The 18,309-nt window shown below is 40.6% G+C and overlaps 1 protein-coding gene across 2 annotated transcripts; it reads left to right on the top strand.

Moving 5' to 3' along the window:
• Window positions 1-1,847: 1,847 nt before the first annotated feature.
• proc.2 (protein C, inactivator of coagulation factors Va and VIIIa gene 2) lies at window positions 1,848-17,762 on the top strand. 2 transcript variants are annotated; one of them, XM_012970082.3, is made up of 10 exons: window positions 1,848-1,915; window positions 4,347-4,433; window positions 5,934-6,010; window positions 7,926-8,080; window positions 9,008-9,032; window positions 9,496-9,609; window positions 12,118-12,252; window positions 13,824-14,683; window positions 15,666-15,783; window positions 15,992-17,762. In XM_012970082.3, the coding sequence occupies exons 3-10, from the start codon at window positions 5,950-5,952 to the stop codon at window positions 16,567-16,569; spliced, it is 2,046 nt and encodes a 681-aa protein (XP_012825536.1). In that variant the 5' UTR covers window positions 1,848-1,915; window positions 4,347-4,433; window positions 5,934-5,949; the 3' UTR covers window positions 16,570-17,762. The 2 variants fall into 2 exon arrangements, with proteins under 2 accessions (XP_012825536.1, NP_001120289.1); NM_001126817.1 differs by lacking the exon at window positions 1,848-1,915 and having other exon boundaries at window positions 4,348-4,433.
• Window positions 17,763-18,309: the final 547 nt, after the last annotated feature.

Genomic DNA, 18,309 nt, shown 5'->3' with positions numbered 1-18,309 from the left:
TATTTGTCACTTAGCCCCCACAGATTGCCATTATGTAAAGATCCTGGAATTAATTGGGCTGCAGTGTTTTGTGTCATCTGCAAACACTGATACATTACTTACAATACTCCCCCCAAAGTCACTAATGAAGAAGTTAAAAGAGGACCTGTAAGGAGGTGAAATTATTACTCATAATTGGTTTGGTCACTAGGTGGCAGCAACCAATAAGGTGGACCAGTAAAGTATTTCTTAAAGAAATATTAAGTAATAAAGTTGATTAAAACAAACGGAGGATAGAGGAAACAGGAAGTGGTAGTGAGGTGGCCATTTTGACATTGAGTTAGGGACAGAAGCTTATGTGATGAAGAGAATAATTTTGCCACAAGTTGTTGATGTTAAGAGGCTTCAAGAAATAAGAGCTGAAATCTGGTTAAACAATGGATCTTTCATATCTTTCATTTACTTGATTTTTACAGACCCAATACAGAATGCTGAGGGACCCCACTGAGAACCTTATTCCAAGTAGAGAATGTACCATTAACAACCACCCTCTGTACCCGATCCTGTAGCCAGTTTTCTATCCATGTGCAAACGGCTTCACTAAGACCAATAGACCTTAGCTTAGAAAGCAGTCGTTTGTGGGGAACGGTATCAAATGCTTTGGCAAAATCCAAATAGATTATATCTACTGCATCCCCACTGTCCAGCTCCTTACTTACCTCATCATAAAAAGCAATTAAATTGGTCTGACATGACCTGTCCTTCATAAAGCCATGCTGATTACTGCTCATAATGCCATTCTTCATAACATGATCTTGAATGTAATCCTTAACAAGCCTTCAAATAACCTGCCCATCACGGATGTCAAATTTAGTGGCCTATAATTGCCAGGCTGAGATCTTAATCCCTTTTTAAATATTGGAATTACTTTTTAAGGGAATAAATTTAGAACTGTTATGATTTGATATTTTGGATGACAACCATTTCTGTTTTGTGTTTTTAGCAAAAAAACATAAAAAATAATTTTTTTGTCAGAAAGGATATTGAAATAGTCACAAGTTCCCAGGAAAAACACTTCTCCATCCAAGTTAATAATTTCTTCAAAAAGTACCAAGGTGCCCTTGCAGCAGCTTAAGGTGGCCATACATGGGCAGATTTTAGATTTTTTTCTTACAGAAATCTGAGTCAGCAGCTTATCTGCCCGTGTTTGTGACAGGCCCACTTGACCCATATCTGGCCAAAAATCAGGCAGATATTGATTGAACAGGTTGAGGGGCTGAGACTGCATTGGCTCATTGATTAGATCCTTGCCCCAGTGGCTTTTGGACCCATTGTTGTGATCTGATTGTTTTGCCTTAGGGCCTCAAGGTGGTTAAATCAGGGAATGATCCACTTGTTGTGTGACCTTTCCTAATAAGTGTATCTTTCAATGTATGGCCGTCTAAAGTCTGATGTATGGCTGTAAATTCACTGGCTTGTCCCCTGTGCCTTCTTGCTGTCAGACACCAAAGCTGCCCACCTATTGCTGGAGGCCAGTATCTGTGAGTGCATGTGTGGGTGGGGGAGCCCAGAAAACTGAAATAGAAAGGGGGCAGCTCCTGATTTTTACTTTTCTGTGTAAAATTCACCAGCTATGTAAAGGGTCTCCGTGTGGGAGGCTAAGGTGCATTTATATATATTTCCACTGCCACTTGTGTAACATTCATTTTTGAGAAGGTTTTTTTGAAATTCTATTCTGCATTTTCTGTAGAGTGTTTTATCACTGCTTTGTGTAATCACTGTCAATATTTGCTTGGCATGATGATTAACCAGGGGTGCTCTACAGTGCTACCCACTCACAGTGTGAAAGTACATTTTCTTACGTCCACACAGAACACTATCCAACCCCTTACACCAAGACCTTCCCAGATATAGTCCTGTCCATACTCTAAACGAGGTATGTGCTGCAAATAATATATATTTTATTAGTAGCCAACACCTCAATGCAGGATAGCAGGTGGGCTGTGGTTCTGAGATAGCAGGTATAGTAGGGAGAGATGGTGCCTATAGTAGCAGTGGGGGGATAATAGCCTCTGGGAAGGGACTGTGGTTGTGGGATAGCAGGTATAGTAGGGAGAGATGGTGCCTATAGTAGCAGTGGGATAATAGCCTCTGGGAAGGGACTGTGGCTGTGGGATAGCAGGTATAGTAGGGAGAGATGGTGCCTATAGTAGCAGTGGGGGGATAATAGCCTCTGGGAAGGGACTGTGGTTGTGGGATAGCAGGTATAGTAGGGAGAGATGGTGCCTATAGTAGCAGTGGGATAATAGCCTCTGGGAAGGGACTGTGGCTGTGGGATAGCAGGTATAGTAGGGAGAGATGGTGCCTATAGTAGCAGTGGGATAATAGCCTCTGGGAAGGGACTGGGGCTGTGGGATAGCAGGTATAGTAGGGAGAGATGGTGCCTATAGTAGCAGTGGGATAATAGCCTCTGGGAAGGGACTGGGGCTGTGGGATAGCAGGTATAGTAGGGAGAGATGGTGCCTATAGTAGCAGTGGGATAATAGCCTCTGGGAAGGGACTGTGGCTGTGGGATAGCAGGTATAGTAGGGAGAGATGGTGCCTATAGTAGCAGTGGGGGGATAATAGCCTCTGGGAAGGGACTGTGGCTGTGGGATAGCAGGTATAGTAGGGAGAGATGGTGCCTATAGTAGCAGTGGGATAATAGCCTCTGGGAAGGGACTGTGGCTGTGGGATAGCAGGTATAGTAGGGAGAGATGGTGCCTATAGTAGCAGTGGGGGGATAATAGCCTCTGGGAAGGGACTGTGGCTGTGGGATAGCAGGTATAGTAGGGAGAGATGGTGCCTATAGTAGCAGTGGGGGGATAATAGCCTCTGGGAAGGGACTGTGGCATAACAGGTATAGTAGGGAGAGATGGTGCCTATAGTAGCAGTGGGGGGATAATAGCCTCTGGGAAGGGACTGTAGTTGTGGTATAACAGCTATAGTAGGGAGAGCTGGTGCCTATAGTAGCAGTGGGGGGATAATAGCCTCTGGGAAGGGACTGTGGCTGTGGGATAGCAGGTATAGTAGGGAGAGATGGTGCCTATAGTAGCAGTGGGGGGATAATAGCCTCTGGGAAGGGACTGTAGTTGTGGTATAACAGGTATAGTAGGGAGAGATGGTGCCTATAGTAGCAGTGGGGGGATAATAGCCTCTGGGAAGGGACTGTGGCTGTGGGATAGCAGGTATAGTAGGGAGAGATGGTGCCTATAGTAGCAGTGGGGGGATAATAGCCTCTGGGAAGGGGCTGTAGTTGTGGTATAACAGGTATAGTAGGGAGAGATGGTGCCTATAGTAGCAGTGGGGGGATAATAGCCTCTGGGAAGGGACTGTAGTTGTGGTATAACAGGTATAGCAGGGAGAGTTGGTGCCTTTTCAGCAGGATTTGGATTTGGCCGAATCCATGTGCCTCACCAAACCGAATCCTTAAAATCAGGTGACGTCACATAAACACAGAAGCTGAAAATTGTTGACGGTGTGACAGTGCGTGCCTCTGTTTAACCATTCTATGGCCTTATATGAATATGCTAATTAGGATTCGGTTTGATATTTAGCCAAATCTTTTACAAAGGATTCAAAGTTTGGCCAAATCCCAAAATAGAGGATCTGGTGCATTTTATTGTCTTTTACTTTGCTATGAATTTCCTAAAGATTGAGTAGCACAATAAGATATTATATACAGGCTATTTCAAAGTTTACAAATATTTGGAAAGACCTTGAGATAAAATACTTATCTGCGGTGGTTCAGGTTGCACAATGTGATTGTTTAGGACCAGGTTGTAACTGAGAGGAGGCAGAATCTGCAAAGAAGTTTGTGAGAAGTCTCTACAGATGGAAGCTCTTGGCACTTGGGTGCTCTTTAAATTAAACATTTACCACTTCATCTGGCAAAATGGCTTGTGAGCCCGTAGACAGAAGTGTCGCCACCAAAATTATTGAACCAGGAATGTCCAGGAGTGTAATGAAAGGCACCCGCCTGTGTTTACTGCTTTATAATTGATTTTTGTTACGTAAGGTTACCCATATAACATTATTGTACTCCGGTTCAGATATATGGTATATATGTGTAAAATGAATAAAAAAATGGAACTGCTCTATTACTCTGTTTGCCAGATATTAGTGGGCATGCAACATAAGTCATGCGAAACATTTAAACTAAATCATGTCCAGCCTGTGCTGTATAATATTCCCCAGTGTCCCTAAATCTGCCAAAATGCTTTCAAATAAATCATGTAACAGTCTATCTACTGTACATGTGAATCTTTTATAGATAAAGTCTTGGATGGAAAGCTTCCACTAACGGATTGGTTTTGTTTTGTGCACAGGCTCTGAACACTGACTGTACCCATAAGAGGGTACTGGAAGAAAAAGATGTCTCCAGATATTTAAGAAATAAACAAAAACTTCCTAAGGTACGTCCACAAATGTCTTATGTACTCCTTAACTGTGTTCCCCAGACAAAACAAACCCAAAACCTTAGGTAAAAAGAAAAAAAAACAGTATTCATTGGAAATATAATCCAAATAACCAAACCAACAAAATCTGTAAAAAATGATTCCTTAAGTAACAATAGTAAATAACAGTAAAAGGACAGTCCCCAGTATCACAAAATACATCTCCTACTAACAATATATCTGACAAGGATAAGCAAGGCAATACCTCTGCCCTGGACAATACAAAAAGAGCGGCACTACATAGTTAAAGGAATATAGATAGCCTTATGCATTTCATCATTTACATGGTTCATCATGGGCTATGTAAGGCATGAAATGTGTAAGGTATCCTTATGTGATAGCCCAATCAGAAGGGGTATCCAGACGTTCGGATGCTCATGCCCCAAAAGTTGCAGCATCGTGAGTGAATATCACCCAGAGTATAGTAAAAACGCAGGCACTGACTGCTCCACATAGTTAAAAGAAAACAAAACATTAATTAGAAATTATATCCTAAATAAGGAAAGCCTTACATGGGCCCTTCTTCACTGGCTAAGATTAAGGGACTATATAAATTCATTTATTTTGGACATAGACATGAACACCAGGACCTTTATGATTTATTTAAAGGTATATTGTCATGGGAAAATATGTTTTTTTTCTAAATGCATCAGTAAATAGAGCTTCTCCAGCAGAATCCTGTATTGAAAGCTGTTTTTTAAAAGCGCAAACAGATTTTTTTATATTCAATTTTTAAATTTCACATGGGGCTAGCCATATTCTTTATTTCCTAGGGTGCCACAGCCATGTGACCTGTGCTCTGATAAACTTCTATTTAACTTTTGAATACCAAGTTATTTGTCTGGGCCCCCCTCCATGAACCCAAGCTATGCTGCCCCCTGAGGGTGGCCTTTGCGTTACTATCCCTTCCTGGCTTCTCTCTTCTTAGGAAAACTATACCCCCAGAATGAATACTTAACCAACAGATAGTTTATATTATGTTAAGTGTTAAAGAATCTCGCCAAACTGGAATATATATATCAGTAAATATTGTCTTTTTACATCCTTTCCCTTAATCCACCATTTAGTGATGGGCTGTGTGCAGTGAATCCTATGATTCCAGGAGGCGGCCATTAATTCTTAAAATTACAATTTTCTATTTAGGATTACCCAATAGCACATACTACTAAAAAAGTATATTTTTAAGAAAATGGTTTATTTATATGAAGCAGGGTTTTACATATGAGCTTGTTAACGCAATATATTTTTATAGAGACCTACATTGTTGGGAGATTAGCATCAGAATCGCTCCTAGGGAAAGTGACTTACAATAGTACCCATCTGCCTTTCCCCCTTCCCTGCATGAGATCACCTTTCTGTCACAAGGGACAATGAGCCTTACGGGCCTCCATTTATTGTATTACTGGATGCTTTTTCATTTCACCCTCTTGGAAGTGATCAAAGTCTCCTTCTTTTTAGATAATACAGGAAGAAGATGTTTGCAGTCTATCTTTACACAGCGTTATTGCTGCTCTCCAGTGTATCACATGGCTCAGGTATTGTTTACATTAAAAATGACCTACTTTGATGTTTCCATATCACTTCATTTTGCTTCATCTGCCTACAGTGCTGTGTCCAATGTTCCGTATATAGCTTGTGCACACAAATTTTGAGGCCAGTGCACACAACTAACTGGGGTAGGCACAAACAAACAACACAACATTTTGCATTTATTCTGTTCTGAGCACACAGTGAGACAACATTGGCCGTGTTTGCTATAAGCTTTGGAGCAATGACACATGGGGTAAGTCAAGGCATGTTGTTGCCCAAGCAATATTCAACAGTTTCTGGAATTGTCCCTTATTCATTCCAGTGGCAATCATGGTTATCACTTGAACCCAAGTGTAAATATGTTGCCACTGGATCAAATTCGGAGAAATTTAAAGTGTTTTGTCATCTGGCCACTGAGCTGGAAATTGCTTGGGCTAGAAACCGCCCTAAATAACCCCATGTGCCATTGCCCTAAGCTTCTGGATTCATGTCTATGGAACACTGTAAAATCCTGTATTGGAAAGAAAAAACTTCCTATAACCTGAAGTTAAAAAATATGCTACTATATATTAATATCCTTATAATGAGTGTGCTGCAGAACAAAAAACTGTTAGTCAAAAAAACCACACAAACTTTTAAAAAACTGACTTCATACCAGGGCTGTGTCATGGGTCTAGGGTAAAGATCTTACTGGTGGAATTTCACAGCCCCAAGAATTTTAAAATAGAACCAACCTCAAGCAACCTAAATATAATAAGACAGGCAATAAAGAAATGGTCTGTGCTTGTTACTGATGTAGATGTGGCCCAGGTGTGCCTTTCTGAACAAACAGCTTTGGAGTGGATAAACCATAATCATACAATGGGTTGGGTGCACCACATGACATCTCCATTGATGAAATCATCCTTTTAACCAAAAGATCACTTTGTTCCAATAGAAAGTTAAAGTAAAAACAAAAAAGTAAAAAAGTTATCAATATTGCGTAAGTCTATTGTGTAAGTCTCTTTCTGTTAGTAATTATTTGTGTGAAAACCTGCGCTTAAATAACATGCAATAAAGTGCAAAATCTATGTGCAGCAGTGAGACTTTCCCTTTAAGGAGCTTCTGTCTTCATGCAAGGAAGGTACAACTGCCCATTTACCAATCACTGCAAATCTGACATCAACAATGGAAGAAAATTGACTCATCTATGTGTACCACCAATCTTCAGAAGTGCAGCTTTAGTACATAATGAAAAGCAAATATAGTGTAGCTCCAGGGATATTCCAAGTCAATAGGAGAACTGTGCATGGTGATTCACAAGGGGAGGCAGAATGAAACAGTGGCACTGAGCGTAAATATTTGGAAGCACAAGGTTTTGGACACAAATACATTTAATACATTTTGTATATTTGCGCAACGACTGCAGCAAAATTTTCTACACCACAACTGCGCTGTGTGGTTGTAAATGACCCCTAAAATGCATTGATTGTGAAGAGAATTGACTGAATTTTACCATTTGCCTCAGAAAGCGTGTTTGTGTTACCAGGAAAGAGGATTCTATTAATATTGATACTGACTGAATCCACTTAAAAAACTAAAATATATTGCCAATAGATTTTTATGGTCTGGGATAACAAAATCTCAAAGGCTCAGACAATGATAAATGTTGAGTTTGACTAATTTGTATTAAATGATATAACCAGGGTGATCAGTTGGATCTGCCAGTTTGATCAATTTCATGAAAGCTTGAATGTCTATTTGCCAAACCTTGATAAATCCCATTGCATTTTGCAGTGAAAACTGGAAAAGGAAGCATTTAGCAATACCACACATACAGTATTACTTTTAATACTATTGGAATATGGGAAAAAGCAGGGATTTAAGAAGCCCATATGTAAACTTATGTAAAAATATAATCATCCCTTCTATTGGTGCAAGTGTTCCTACAGCGCCAGAGGGCTCACCACATTCTAAGGAAGCGTGCCAATCAGTTCATGGAAGAAATACGTCCTGGCAATCTAGAGCGGGAATGCTATGAAGAGACTTGCTCCAAAGAGGAGGCAAGAGAGATTTTCAAGTCCCAGGAGAAAACTGTAAGTGGCCTTTCCATCACAACAGTATTCCATTGTGATTGGTTATTTTCCTTGTTTGCCTCTGTAGCAGACTCATTTTGATTGTAATTGCTCTTCCTGTTGCAAAGATACAGCTCCCAGGGTCCCAAGTTGCTTTGCCATTGTAATAGTTCTAAGGCACAAATCCTTTTCATGCTGTGTTTATACTGGATATGCACTTTAGTTCCATTCAACATTTCAAGAGTATCTGGAGGGCCTTTAACCATCCATAGGTTAATTAACTGTTTTATATAGGATTCACAATCCATTATGTGGAAGACACATTATCCAGAAAGTTTAGAATTACGGGAAGCCCATTTTTGGAAAACCCCAGCTCTTGTCTAGGGCCCCCTTCATGAGAAAGTTTTAAACATCAGCCATAAAGCCTTCTATCTAGGACAGTGATCCCTAATCAGTGGCTTGTGAGCAACATGTTGCTCACCAACCCCTTGGATGTTGCTCTCCATGCTCCCAAAGCAGGTAGTTATTTTTGAATTTCTAACTTGGTGGTTTAGGTTGAATAAAAACAAGATTTACTACCAAATAAAGCCCCCTGTAAGCTGATAGTGTGCATACAGGCTACCTAATAGCCAATCTTAGCCCTAATTTGGCACCTCCATGAACTTTTATGATGCTTGTGTTGCTCTCCAAGTCTTTTTACATTTTACTGTGGCTCATGAGTAAGAAAGGTCAGGGACCCCAATCTAGGACGTTAAATGTGTGTGGCCTTCTAGGATCTAGAGCAGAAACATGCATTTTACCCAAACATCTCTTCAGCCTGGGCCCCACTAAACCAAAGTTCAGTGCTCTGCTAGGTGGGAAGCCAATAATTTGGAAACCATTGCTCTAATGGGAGCAGAGAAAATGGTACATGTTGCTGTGTTAATGCTTTGTTTTCTGTATTTGCAGACAGAATTTTGGTACCATTATAAAGGTGAGTTACAGATGTAACAATTACACTGCATAGAGAGAATAGGAGTGATAATTTGTAATAAAAAAGAAATAATATACACTTGGTAAGCAATTATCCTGCTGATTTGGTTATTGTCATTGCAACCTTCTTCTGTCTGCCTTACCAATAATTTGTGCTGATATATACCTAGCTGCTGCTAATCTACAAATGGTGATTGGGGGGGGGGGGGGGGGGGGGGGTATGGCCATGCATGGCAGGTTGTGATTAGTCCATCATGTATTGAATGAGTTTCCTGTCTATTTTGTAATCATGTATAAACTTTCTGGTTTCCTATTCATCAGTGGTTGTTTTCAGAGGACACAGGGGTTTCCCCTGTGGTTCAAAAAAATTAGGAGAAAATAGGAGCAAAAACTTTATTACCACAAAATTTGTAAGTATTGTGTGTTTCTGTACCTTAAATACTCTCATCATCTTCTACATTTAGATCTCAGCCCCTGTAAAGAAAACCCATGCCAAAATGGAGGAATATGCCAACAGTACCACTACAGCTACACATGTCTGTGTCCTCCAAGTTATAGTGGGAGATACTGTGAAAACGGTAAGGTACAAACAAACCAAAAGCAAGCGATCCCTGTACTGGGTGCAGGACAGCCACTAGGGGGAGCCATGACCAAGTGTTAGTGTCCAATTTATAGACAACAAAAGGGGTGGGATTTTTGAGGATATGGTCAAGGTTTTTAAAGTTTAAAGTGAACCATGTGGAACCTCCAGTCTAAACTGGCATGGTGGGACCACAAGGAAACCTTAGATACAACTCCCACTCACCACTATCCTTCTCTTGTCTTTATTTTCTCTTTTCCCTTCTTCTGTTGGGGCTTTATCATCACTTTCCTCTTTTTTCCTCTCCTGTATTCTTCATTCTATAAAGTGTTGCTTCCTTCTTTGCTCCTTTTTTTTATTTCTAATTGCTTCTCTGTTTATCTATCTATATTTCCCATCTCCAACCCTATTTTTTCTTCTAAAATCTATATGCTTTACTTCAGAAAAGAGCTGTTGAAATGGTTTGTGAGCTAGCAGGGCCACCATCAGAAACTTTGGGGCCCCCATACAAGTGTTTATAGGGCCCCCCATAAAGATGAGAACACAGTATCAAATTTTTTGGCCCCACCCCTTTTCTGTGCAATATTAACAGCTGATGTTACTCTATACTATCATAAACAGTTCAGTTACTTTAATTAATGCACTAATTAATAATCAGTTCATTGGGGTCAGCGGAGTTTGCTCTAAGTTTAACCCTGCACTCCTTCCTGCCCTGCTCTGGCTGTCATTTCTTGATACGGAAGTATGTTTTTGCATAAGTTATACTGGGCAGGTTTAGGGGCCCAATTATTTTGTTTTGGGGCCCCAGTAGTAGTTCATAAAAACAGTAAAAACTATTTATGTGCTAATGAGGGAGTCTTTTTTATTATGGGAGTTTATATGTAAGTTATAGAGTTTCAATAGAGTTTCAATAGAGTTTCTAGGCAAGTTCTGCAAGTTTCTAGGCAGTTTTTGTGGAAGTTACATAAACTGCATACATTTCCCGTCATTTTCTATGTAATTTAACAATTTGTGTAACTTTCGTGATGCGGCCGGGCCCCAGTTGCGAAGATGAGATAAAGACTAGACTAAAACCTAGAAACAACTCAATCACTCTATAAAAAGTCAGGAGACAAGACAGAAGTATTTAATTTTAAGCTCTACAATAAGAGGAAACATTGCTCTATGGTGATAAATCCATGGAATAGATGTAGTAAGTAGTTGTTCAGTATAGTGTGTATCAGGAAATAACTTATAATCAGTGTCGGACTGGGACCCCAGGGCCCACCAGAAAACTTTAGACCATAGGCCCACTCTCCAAACTATTTTTCCTCCTTTCCCCACCCAACCTCGTTATTCTCCTAGTCTCTTTTATTTATATGCAAACATCTATTTTTCCATCTATTTCTCCTTTGCTCCCATTCAGAAATAGGGAATGACCATGAAACAGGCCAAATTATCAGGAGCAGGAGGGCCCACTGACACCTGGGCCCACCGGGAGTTTTCCTGGTATCCTGGTGGGCCAGTCCGACACTGCTTATAATCTATAGGTTCTCACAAATGCCACAATGGGCTGCTGTAAGATGCCATACACAGTCACTATTTGGTGGGCTTGTAATGGGGATGTTTGGACCTCTGTGCACCAGAAATGCCAGGGCCTATTTTCAGTCTCAGACCTGACCTGGTATGTATTTTTTCTTTATTTATGTTTTATTTTATTTTTTTTAAACAGGTTATACAGATAATTGCAATTCTGTAAGTTGCTTAGTTATGAAACAGGGGAAGGAAAGGGTTCAAAGGGTAAGAAGAGATAGGAAAGAGAGGAAAAAGAGGGGGAACAGTAAAAGTAAAAGTGAAGTTAAAATAACATCCACATTGCCAAAACATGAGATACCAGGTACCAGATATTTAGGTTTACAAGGGGGTCCGGGGGTCCTTTTCTACTTTGCCCATGGGTGGTCTTTTGAAGAAAGTGTCGGTTGTGAGTGGGTCACTCTCCTTCATTTGTGTCTTTGTGGTCATTTCTCCATTTAGGCTGAGGGGTCTGAGGTACCAGTTTGCTCTGCTAGTGGGTACAGTAGGTCCCATGATAGCCAAATTTTGTTAAAAGCCACAGTTCGGGATTGATGGAGGGCTGCTGTATATTCCATACGGCATATGTCCCAGATTGCAGTTTCTAGTTCCGTTTTTGTCGGGGGGGTTGTTTTCTTCCAGTGTCGGGCGATTAGTCTCTTTGCTGCTGTTAGTATTAAGTTGGCTAATTTCTGCAGATGATTTTTGGTTTTTGGGAATGGTAAGCCCAGTAGGAATGTCAGGGGGTCTGGTTGCAGGTTTCTGCCTAGTAGTGATTCCAGAAGGGTCAATACCTGTTTCCAGTATTCTCTTATGACTGGGCCCTGGTATGTATTTTAAAATGCATGAAACAAAACTAAGGCTATAGTAAGAGTAGGCATAAAAAATGGAAACTTAAAATCCTGGTAAAAGTCTTGTACGGAATGTGTAATAACCAGCGCCTTTCTCTCCGCAGAGCGCTATGAGTGTTGGTACAAGAATGGAGGATGCTGGCAGTACTGTACAGACACTGCTCAGTCACTGAGTGTCAGCTGCTCCTGTGCACAAGGGTACACTCTACAGGAGGATGGCAAAAAATGTGCCAAGTCTGGTAGGTGAGCCTGTTTAACAATAACAAGCATGGCTATAGCAGGTAAAGGTGTAAAATTCACATATTTTGGATACATCTGTAGGGACCCATAGGTTAATATGGATTTAAATCCTACCATTTCCAAATTTCTTGTTACCAGGCAGAAGCCTATGTATCTATTTTTATTTACATATTTTTAATTATTGGCCCATAGGTATGACCACTTCCTGCCTTACTATAATGTTGTGTTTGGTTAGGGGTGGGCCTTCCTTCTTGGCCCTCAGCAGTTTATCTGAGTGGATGTGTTACAGGAAGCCTAAGAACCACACGGCCCAGAAGTGTTTTCGGGCCTAGATAAAGCCACCATCTCTAGTGAAGTCAGGGAGCAGGGATCCCTTAAACAAGGATTTAGCAAATGCAGAATATCTTTTGTAATAGCACATTCTAGGAAAGTGGGATAGTCCATTAAAGCTAGAAAGAGCAGCTTCTTTGCTCCAACTAGGATAGCTGGGAGTATTCTCCTTAACAGGCTCAGCTTAGCTTTGTTCTCCCTGATCCATGTCTGCTGTATGGGATCTGGTCCACTAGAGGTAGAAAACCTAAGGACATTTTTTACTGCCCAATCTACCCTTCACAGTGGTGCATCATTATTTTGCTTGCTCTGCAAATCTGAACCTGCCAATCCATTGATACTGCATCTGCATTTGTCAGTATCTGTGCTGAACCCTGCATTTCAATTCATTGTCTTGGACAATATACCCAGTTGAGTTTTGTTGCTAAGAGCTTCTGGCCTTCATTTTACTTCATTATACTCTTCCACACAGTGAAGGCCCATCCTAAGAAAGAGAATCCAATGTGCCCTATGCTCTAATCCATTCTAGCTATACTTGTCTGTTTTACAGCTATAAAAACATCCATATACTAAATCCAAACCCTAATTGCATAGTCATTGAGCAAAATACTCAATAAATGCATCATTTTATAAAAACTGGTGAGTTCAATAACTAAACTGATATTTTGAAATGTCCCAGGATTCAGTCCAGTCCTGGGTTTGTCACATCTTTCATTATACGATGGCCAATGTACCAGCCCTGCCCAAGCTATCTTGACTTTTCAAAGGTCAGTTTAGAGAAATTAGAGATATTATGGATAAAAGGGAGGTTATTTGCACTGGGAACCTTATATGGAATCTGGGTTAATGTTTAGTTCATTTCCTGTAAAGCTAAATTGTTTATGTTCAAAGAAAGCTGCCTGTGGCCAATGTAAAGAGGCAGTGGCGCTCAGTTATGTGAAAGTGGGTAACACAGCCCTAGGCTTTGTCTGATGTAGTTATTCCTGAGAATACTAGGGTATATAATAGTATATTGTATGTATAATAATACATACAATGGGCATAGTTGTGCTGCCACAACTACAGGCTACAGAATTCTAATACATAGGTGCATTAAGCCCTTAATTGAGGACTTGGTTTAATTGCTACTCTGTATTCTGATGAGTACGTGGTTCTCTATATTCTGATACTTTATTTGGAATTCTAAAAGAAAAATGTACAATTTCAGAGATAATCAATGATATTCTTTAACTCTTCACAGCGCCCTTCCCATGTGGTTTGACAGCCAGTTTAACACGTTCCCTGTTCGACCCTGTTCTAGACTCCACTGATCCAGTTGCTACCGTAAGGTCTCTTTTAGATAAACCTACCTCCTCTAGAGAAGGAAACATGGGTAATGAGAATGGAAGAATACTGCAGGACAGAGAAAGTGCAAGGGCTCACAGCAGTAATGAGACTTCCGAAAATCGGACTGACACTCCACTTGCCTGGACAGACAATGTAGGGAATGTTTCTGCGGGAGGAGACAGCATGGGCAGCACAGCTTTTCCATCTGTAGACAGAAACATCAGTACAAACAGAACTGAGGAGACTGAAGGAAAAAGCCAAGGCAACAGGACTATTGAGGCCAGACCCACAAACAGATCTGCTGAAAGCAATGCTGACACAGGTTGGGCACATAACAAGACAGATACATCTGAGCGACAGAGTAAAAATGAGAGTGCTGAATCTGTATCCAGTCAAAATGAGACTACCAAAAGCAGACAGGTAGATGAGAATGTATGGATTCAAAGCATGATTAGGAATTCTACAAAAGCTCCTGATACTGAAATACTGAGTACAAACTTGGGGGATAAACCAACTGAGACGGGAGGAATGAATAGCACAGAATGGGGGCAAGGTGATGATCCTACTGCTGAAAAGAAGCCTATTAACAAGACCAGCTTAGATCATAATGAGATTGGTGCATCTGTAAGAGCTGCAAGAACTGGGACTAGTAAATCAGTTTGGGAAGAGAACCATGGCCTGGCCTCGGTGGAACCTGATGATTACAATACACCTGATGGGGACGTCCGCATTGTGGGAGGGATGCGCTGTGAACTTGGTCAGTGCCCCTGGCAGGTGTGTAATGTCCCTCAACTGCAAAAAGTCTGTTTTAAGTATGGTACAGGTACAGACAGTGTATATGGCACAAATAGTTTGGAACAATGCTTGTCTGTATTCTTTAGGATTTAGCCAATGGCTGTGTAGCCCAACATTAGAAATGGTTATTTAATGAGCTGTGTTACAATGCAAAAGTGTAAACACATGTATAGAAAATATTCTCCTTGTTATAACTATACAAGATGGCTTTGTATAGGCAGTTACCTGGCCATCTGCAGACACAGAATTTATTTGTATTCATCTGGGACACCAACAACAAGGATATAGGCTGTCGGAACGAGGATCATATCAGCAAGCCCATGTGGTCCTTGATCCAACAGGAAAATGAAAAAAACTGCTCAATTAACATCAGGCCAATTTTGGTCCAAATGTCAGTCAGGTAGGACCATCAGAGGGCCCCATACATGGGCAGAATCAGCAGCTTAGATCTGCCTGTGTATGGCCACCATTACTGATTCAAAGATTAAAGTGATTCTGTTATCATATTTATGGTATAGTTTTTATTACTATATTACACTGTTTACATTGCAAATAATTGATTCTACCATTAAAAAGTGTATTGAACCAATAATGTCTTTTTTTCGCTGTAATATTGGTGTGTAGGGAGCCATCTTAGTGCATTGTACCTGATCCTGAACTTTCACAAGGAGCCAGTCCTGCACATTTCAGATAAGCTATTGTTTCTCCTACCCAGTGTTTTTTCAGAAAAACAAACAATATAATATATATAGTATAATTAGAGTAACAATCTAAAAAAAAAAAGCTCATGTGCTAGCCTGCTTTTTGGTGTGTGCATATACAGTAGGGATATGATTGGAGTTTAGTCACTTATGGACTTTATGTCCTAGTGAATCTCAGCCATTTGGTTAACTTTTATTCATTAACCCTCATCATCTTCAGTATCTCTACTCATGACTCACTGGCTTTGTTCCCTTTCTAGGTTCTCATTCGTAACAATCGTGGGTTTGGTTTCTGCGGTGGGAGCCTGATCAGCAGCCGGTGGGTACTTTCTGCCGCTCACTGCTTTGAAAGCCAAATTCCCCATCATGTAACCATTGGTGAGTATTCAGTAATAAACAAATATTGTACTTGCTTGGCCCATGCATGCCCACTCAGATTCAAGGCAGAATTGCTAAATAGAATATTGCTAAATCAGCCCCATAGTGTCATGTTACCCTATTATTAGAATGTAACACCTCCACCTATAATCACATTTATATTTGTCTTAGTTATCCTTGTTGTATCTAACAATATATAATTTTCCAGGGGATTATGACACATACCGGCGAGACATGGATGAACAGAAGATTGCGGTGCTCCAGGTGTTTTCCCATCCAAATTATCTGGCAGAATTCTACGACCACGATATTGCTCTGCTTTTCCTGCGCAGCCCTGCTATGTTTGGGGAATATTCTCGACCCATTTGCTTACCCAACCCTGGACTTGGGAAAATGCTAACTCAGGAGGGACAGACAGGGCAAGTAAGTGGTTGGGGGGCTACTCGTCAGTTTGGCCCCTACACTCGGTTTCTGCTGAAAGTAAGACTGCCCATTGTGAGCCAAGAAACATGCATGGCCTCCACAGAAAACATATTGACTGGAAACATGTTCTGTGCTGGATACAAAGAAGGAGTAAAGGATGCCTGCAGTGGGGATAGTGGAGGTCCATTTGCTGTTTTATTCCATGACACCTGGTTCCTTGTGGGAGTGGTGAGCTGGGGTGATGGCTGTGCAGAAAAGGGAAAGTACGGGGTGTACACAAGAGTAGCCAATTATATGCCATGGATAAAGGAAACAATTGTGGAGATTGAGGAGGGCGAGGAGTATTTAGTCAACACATTATAATAGCTAGCTATTGATGTAAAATAGATATGTGGTTGAAACTCAAGATAGCCCAAAGTAACTGGTCAAAGGCAGTAACTTGTGTGATCTCACACCTGTACAGTATATAGAACTTACTAAGGCGCAGGCTTTGAGATACAAGTACTGTGGCCTCCTACATTCATAAATACATATACATTGTCATTTTACAAATGGTACCTCGATTGGCCTTTATAGTTTGAAGGCTATTCAATCATTTTTACATGCTTAATAGTCTCATAAAATGATAACGTTCCTGGAAGTCTATTTATTATGCAGATTCATTTTTACAATGTTTTATAATTAATACTGCTATGTATTACAGCATGTGTGATCTAGAAAAGGTAGGGAGTTGTTCTATGAGGAGTTCCACTTTGCTCTGTTGGCCAGGCCATATTTACATAATATCATGCCCTCTGAAATCTTAGGCCGTAAGGATTATAACTAGAGATGCACCGAATCCTGAATTCAGTTTGGGATTCAGCTGAATCCTGGCTTTTTTTCAAGGATTCGGTTTAGGCCGAATCTGCGATCCCGGCTGAACGGAATCCGAATCCTAATTAGCATTAGGAAAGGGTTAAATAGTCAAGTGAAATTTTTTTTTGCCACGCATGGTTTTTAACCCCTTCCGATTCTAATTACCATATGTTAATTAGGATTTGGATTCGGATCAGGATTCGGCCGAATCCTTCAGGGTGGGTTCGGCCGAACCCAAAAAAGTGGGTTCGGTGCATCCCTAATTGTAACTACTATAACTCAATAGCAGGTGTGATAACACCTAAACATAAATACAGGAAAACAAATTTGTTGTTATAGGGGCCTGCTTGTATATTCTGTATAGACTTCTTCTCTGTATGTGAATATGGCTTCAGCATTCTTATTGCCAATGGGCCATACAGTCAATGATATGAGCCCCACTGTGGGCACAAAGGAATGTCAGGCTGTCCAGTTTTTAGTTTGATGTTAGTATTTTCTTTTTCTGTTCAGAGATAGAATCCTTTGTATGTGTTATATTCAAGAGAAACACATTCTCTTGGGCAGAAAGATAATAGCAAGTTATGAAGGAAATTATATCTTTCAACATGTGACCTCATTTTATTAAACATGGTTTGATGTTTACACAAGGACATAGTAACAGTAGAAATATGAAACAAAGAATAAAAGATCTATTACATTTAGAGATTGCTTTGTCATGTACTGAGGCTGTGATATTGCTCATCTGTTGCTTTCTTAGTATTTACCTATGGCAGGAAATACTGGGATGCTCCTGACTTACACAGAAGAAAAAAGCTACATACAGAGTCATAGAATTAGGTCTGAACTGAGATTCAATAGGCCCTGACATTTCAAGTACACATAGGCCCAAACAGCCCCCGGCCAACCCAATAAATAGTGACTTTCTAAGGCATCTTACAGCAGCCCCTCTGGCATTTGCCAGAATCCATAGATTCCCATTTTATGCCTGCATAAGGCTGATGCCACACGTGGCGTTTTTACGCTGCGTATTTTCTAATTCTCTCAGCGGCTGAAAAACGCCTGATATCATAATCCAAAGAAATAACTTGAAAAGACTAGAAGCAAACCACACAAATGCGTAAATACGCTAGAAAACGCCTTAGCACGGATTTTTCAAGCGTTGGCTGAAATACGCCAGTATTTGCACAGCAAGCTATTCCTATGTATACACAAAGGCAGCTGCCAGACCTAGCTGAAATACGCTGCGTT

The sequence above is a fragment of the Xenopus tropicalis genome, chromosome 5 (assembly GCF_000004195.4).
Source record: "Xenopus tropicalis strain Nigerian chromosome 5, UCB_Xtro_10.0, whole genome shotgun sequence".
Taxonomy (NCBI): domain Eukaryota; kingdom Metazoa; phylum Chordata; class Amphibia; order Anura; family Pipidae; genus Xenopus; species Xenopus tropicalis.
This window is presented reverse-complemented; position numbering and strand designations above follow the sequence as displayed.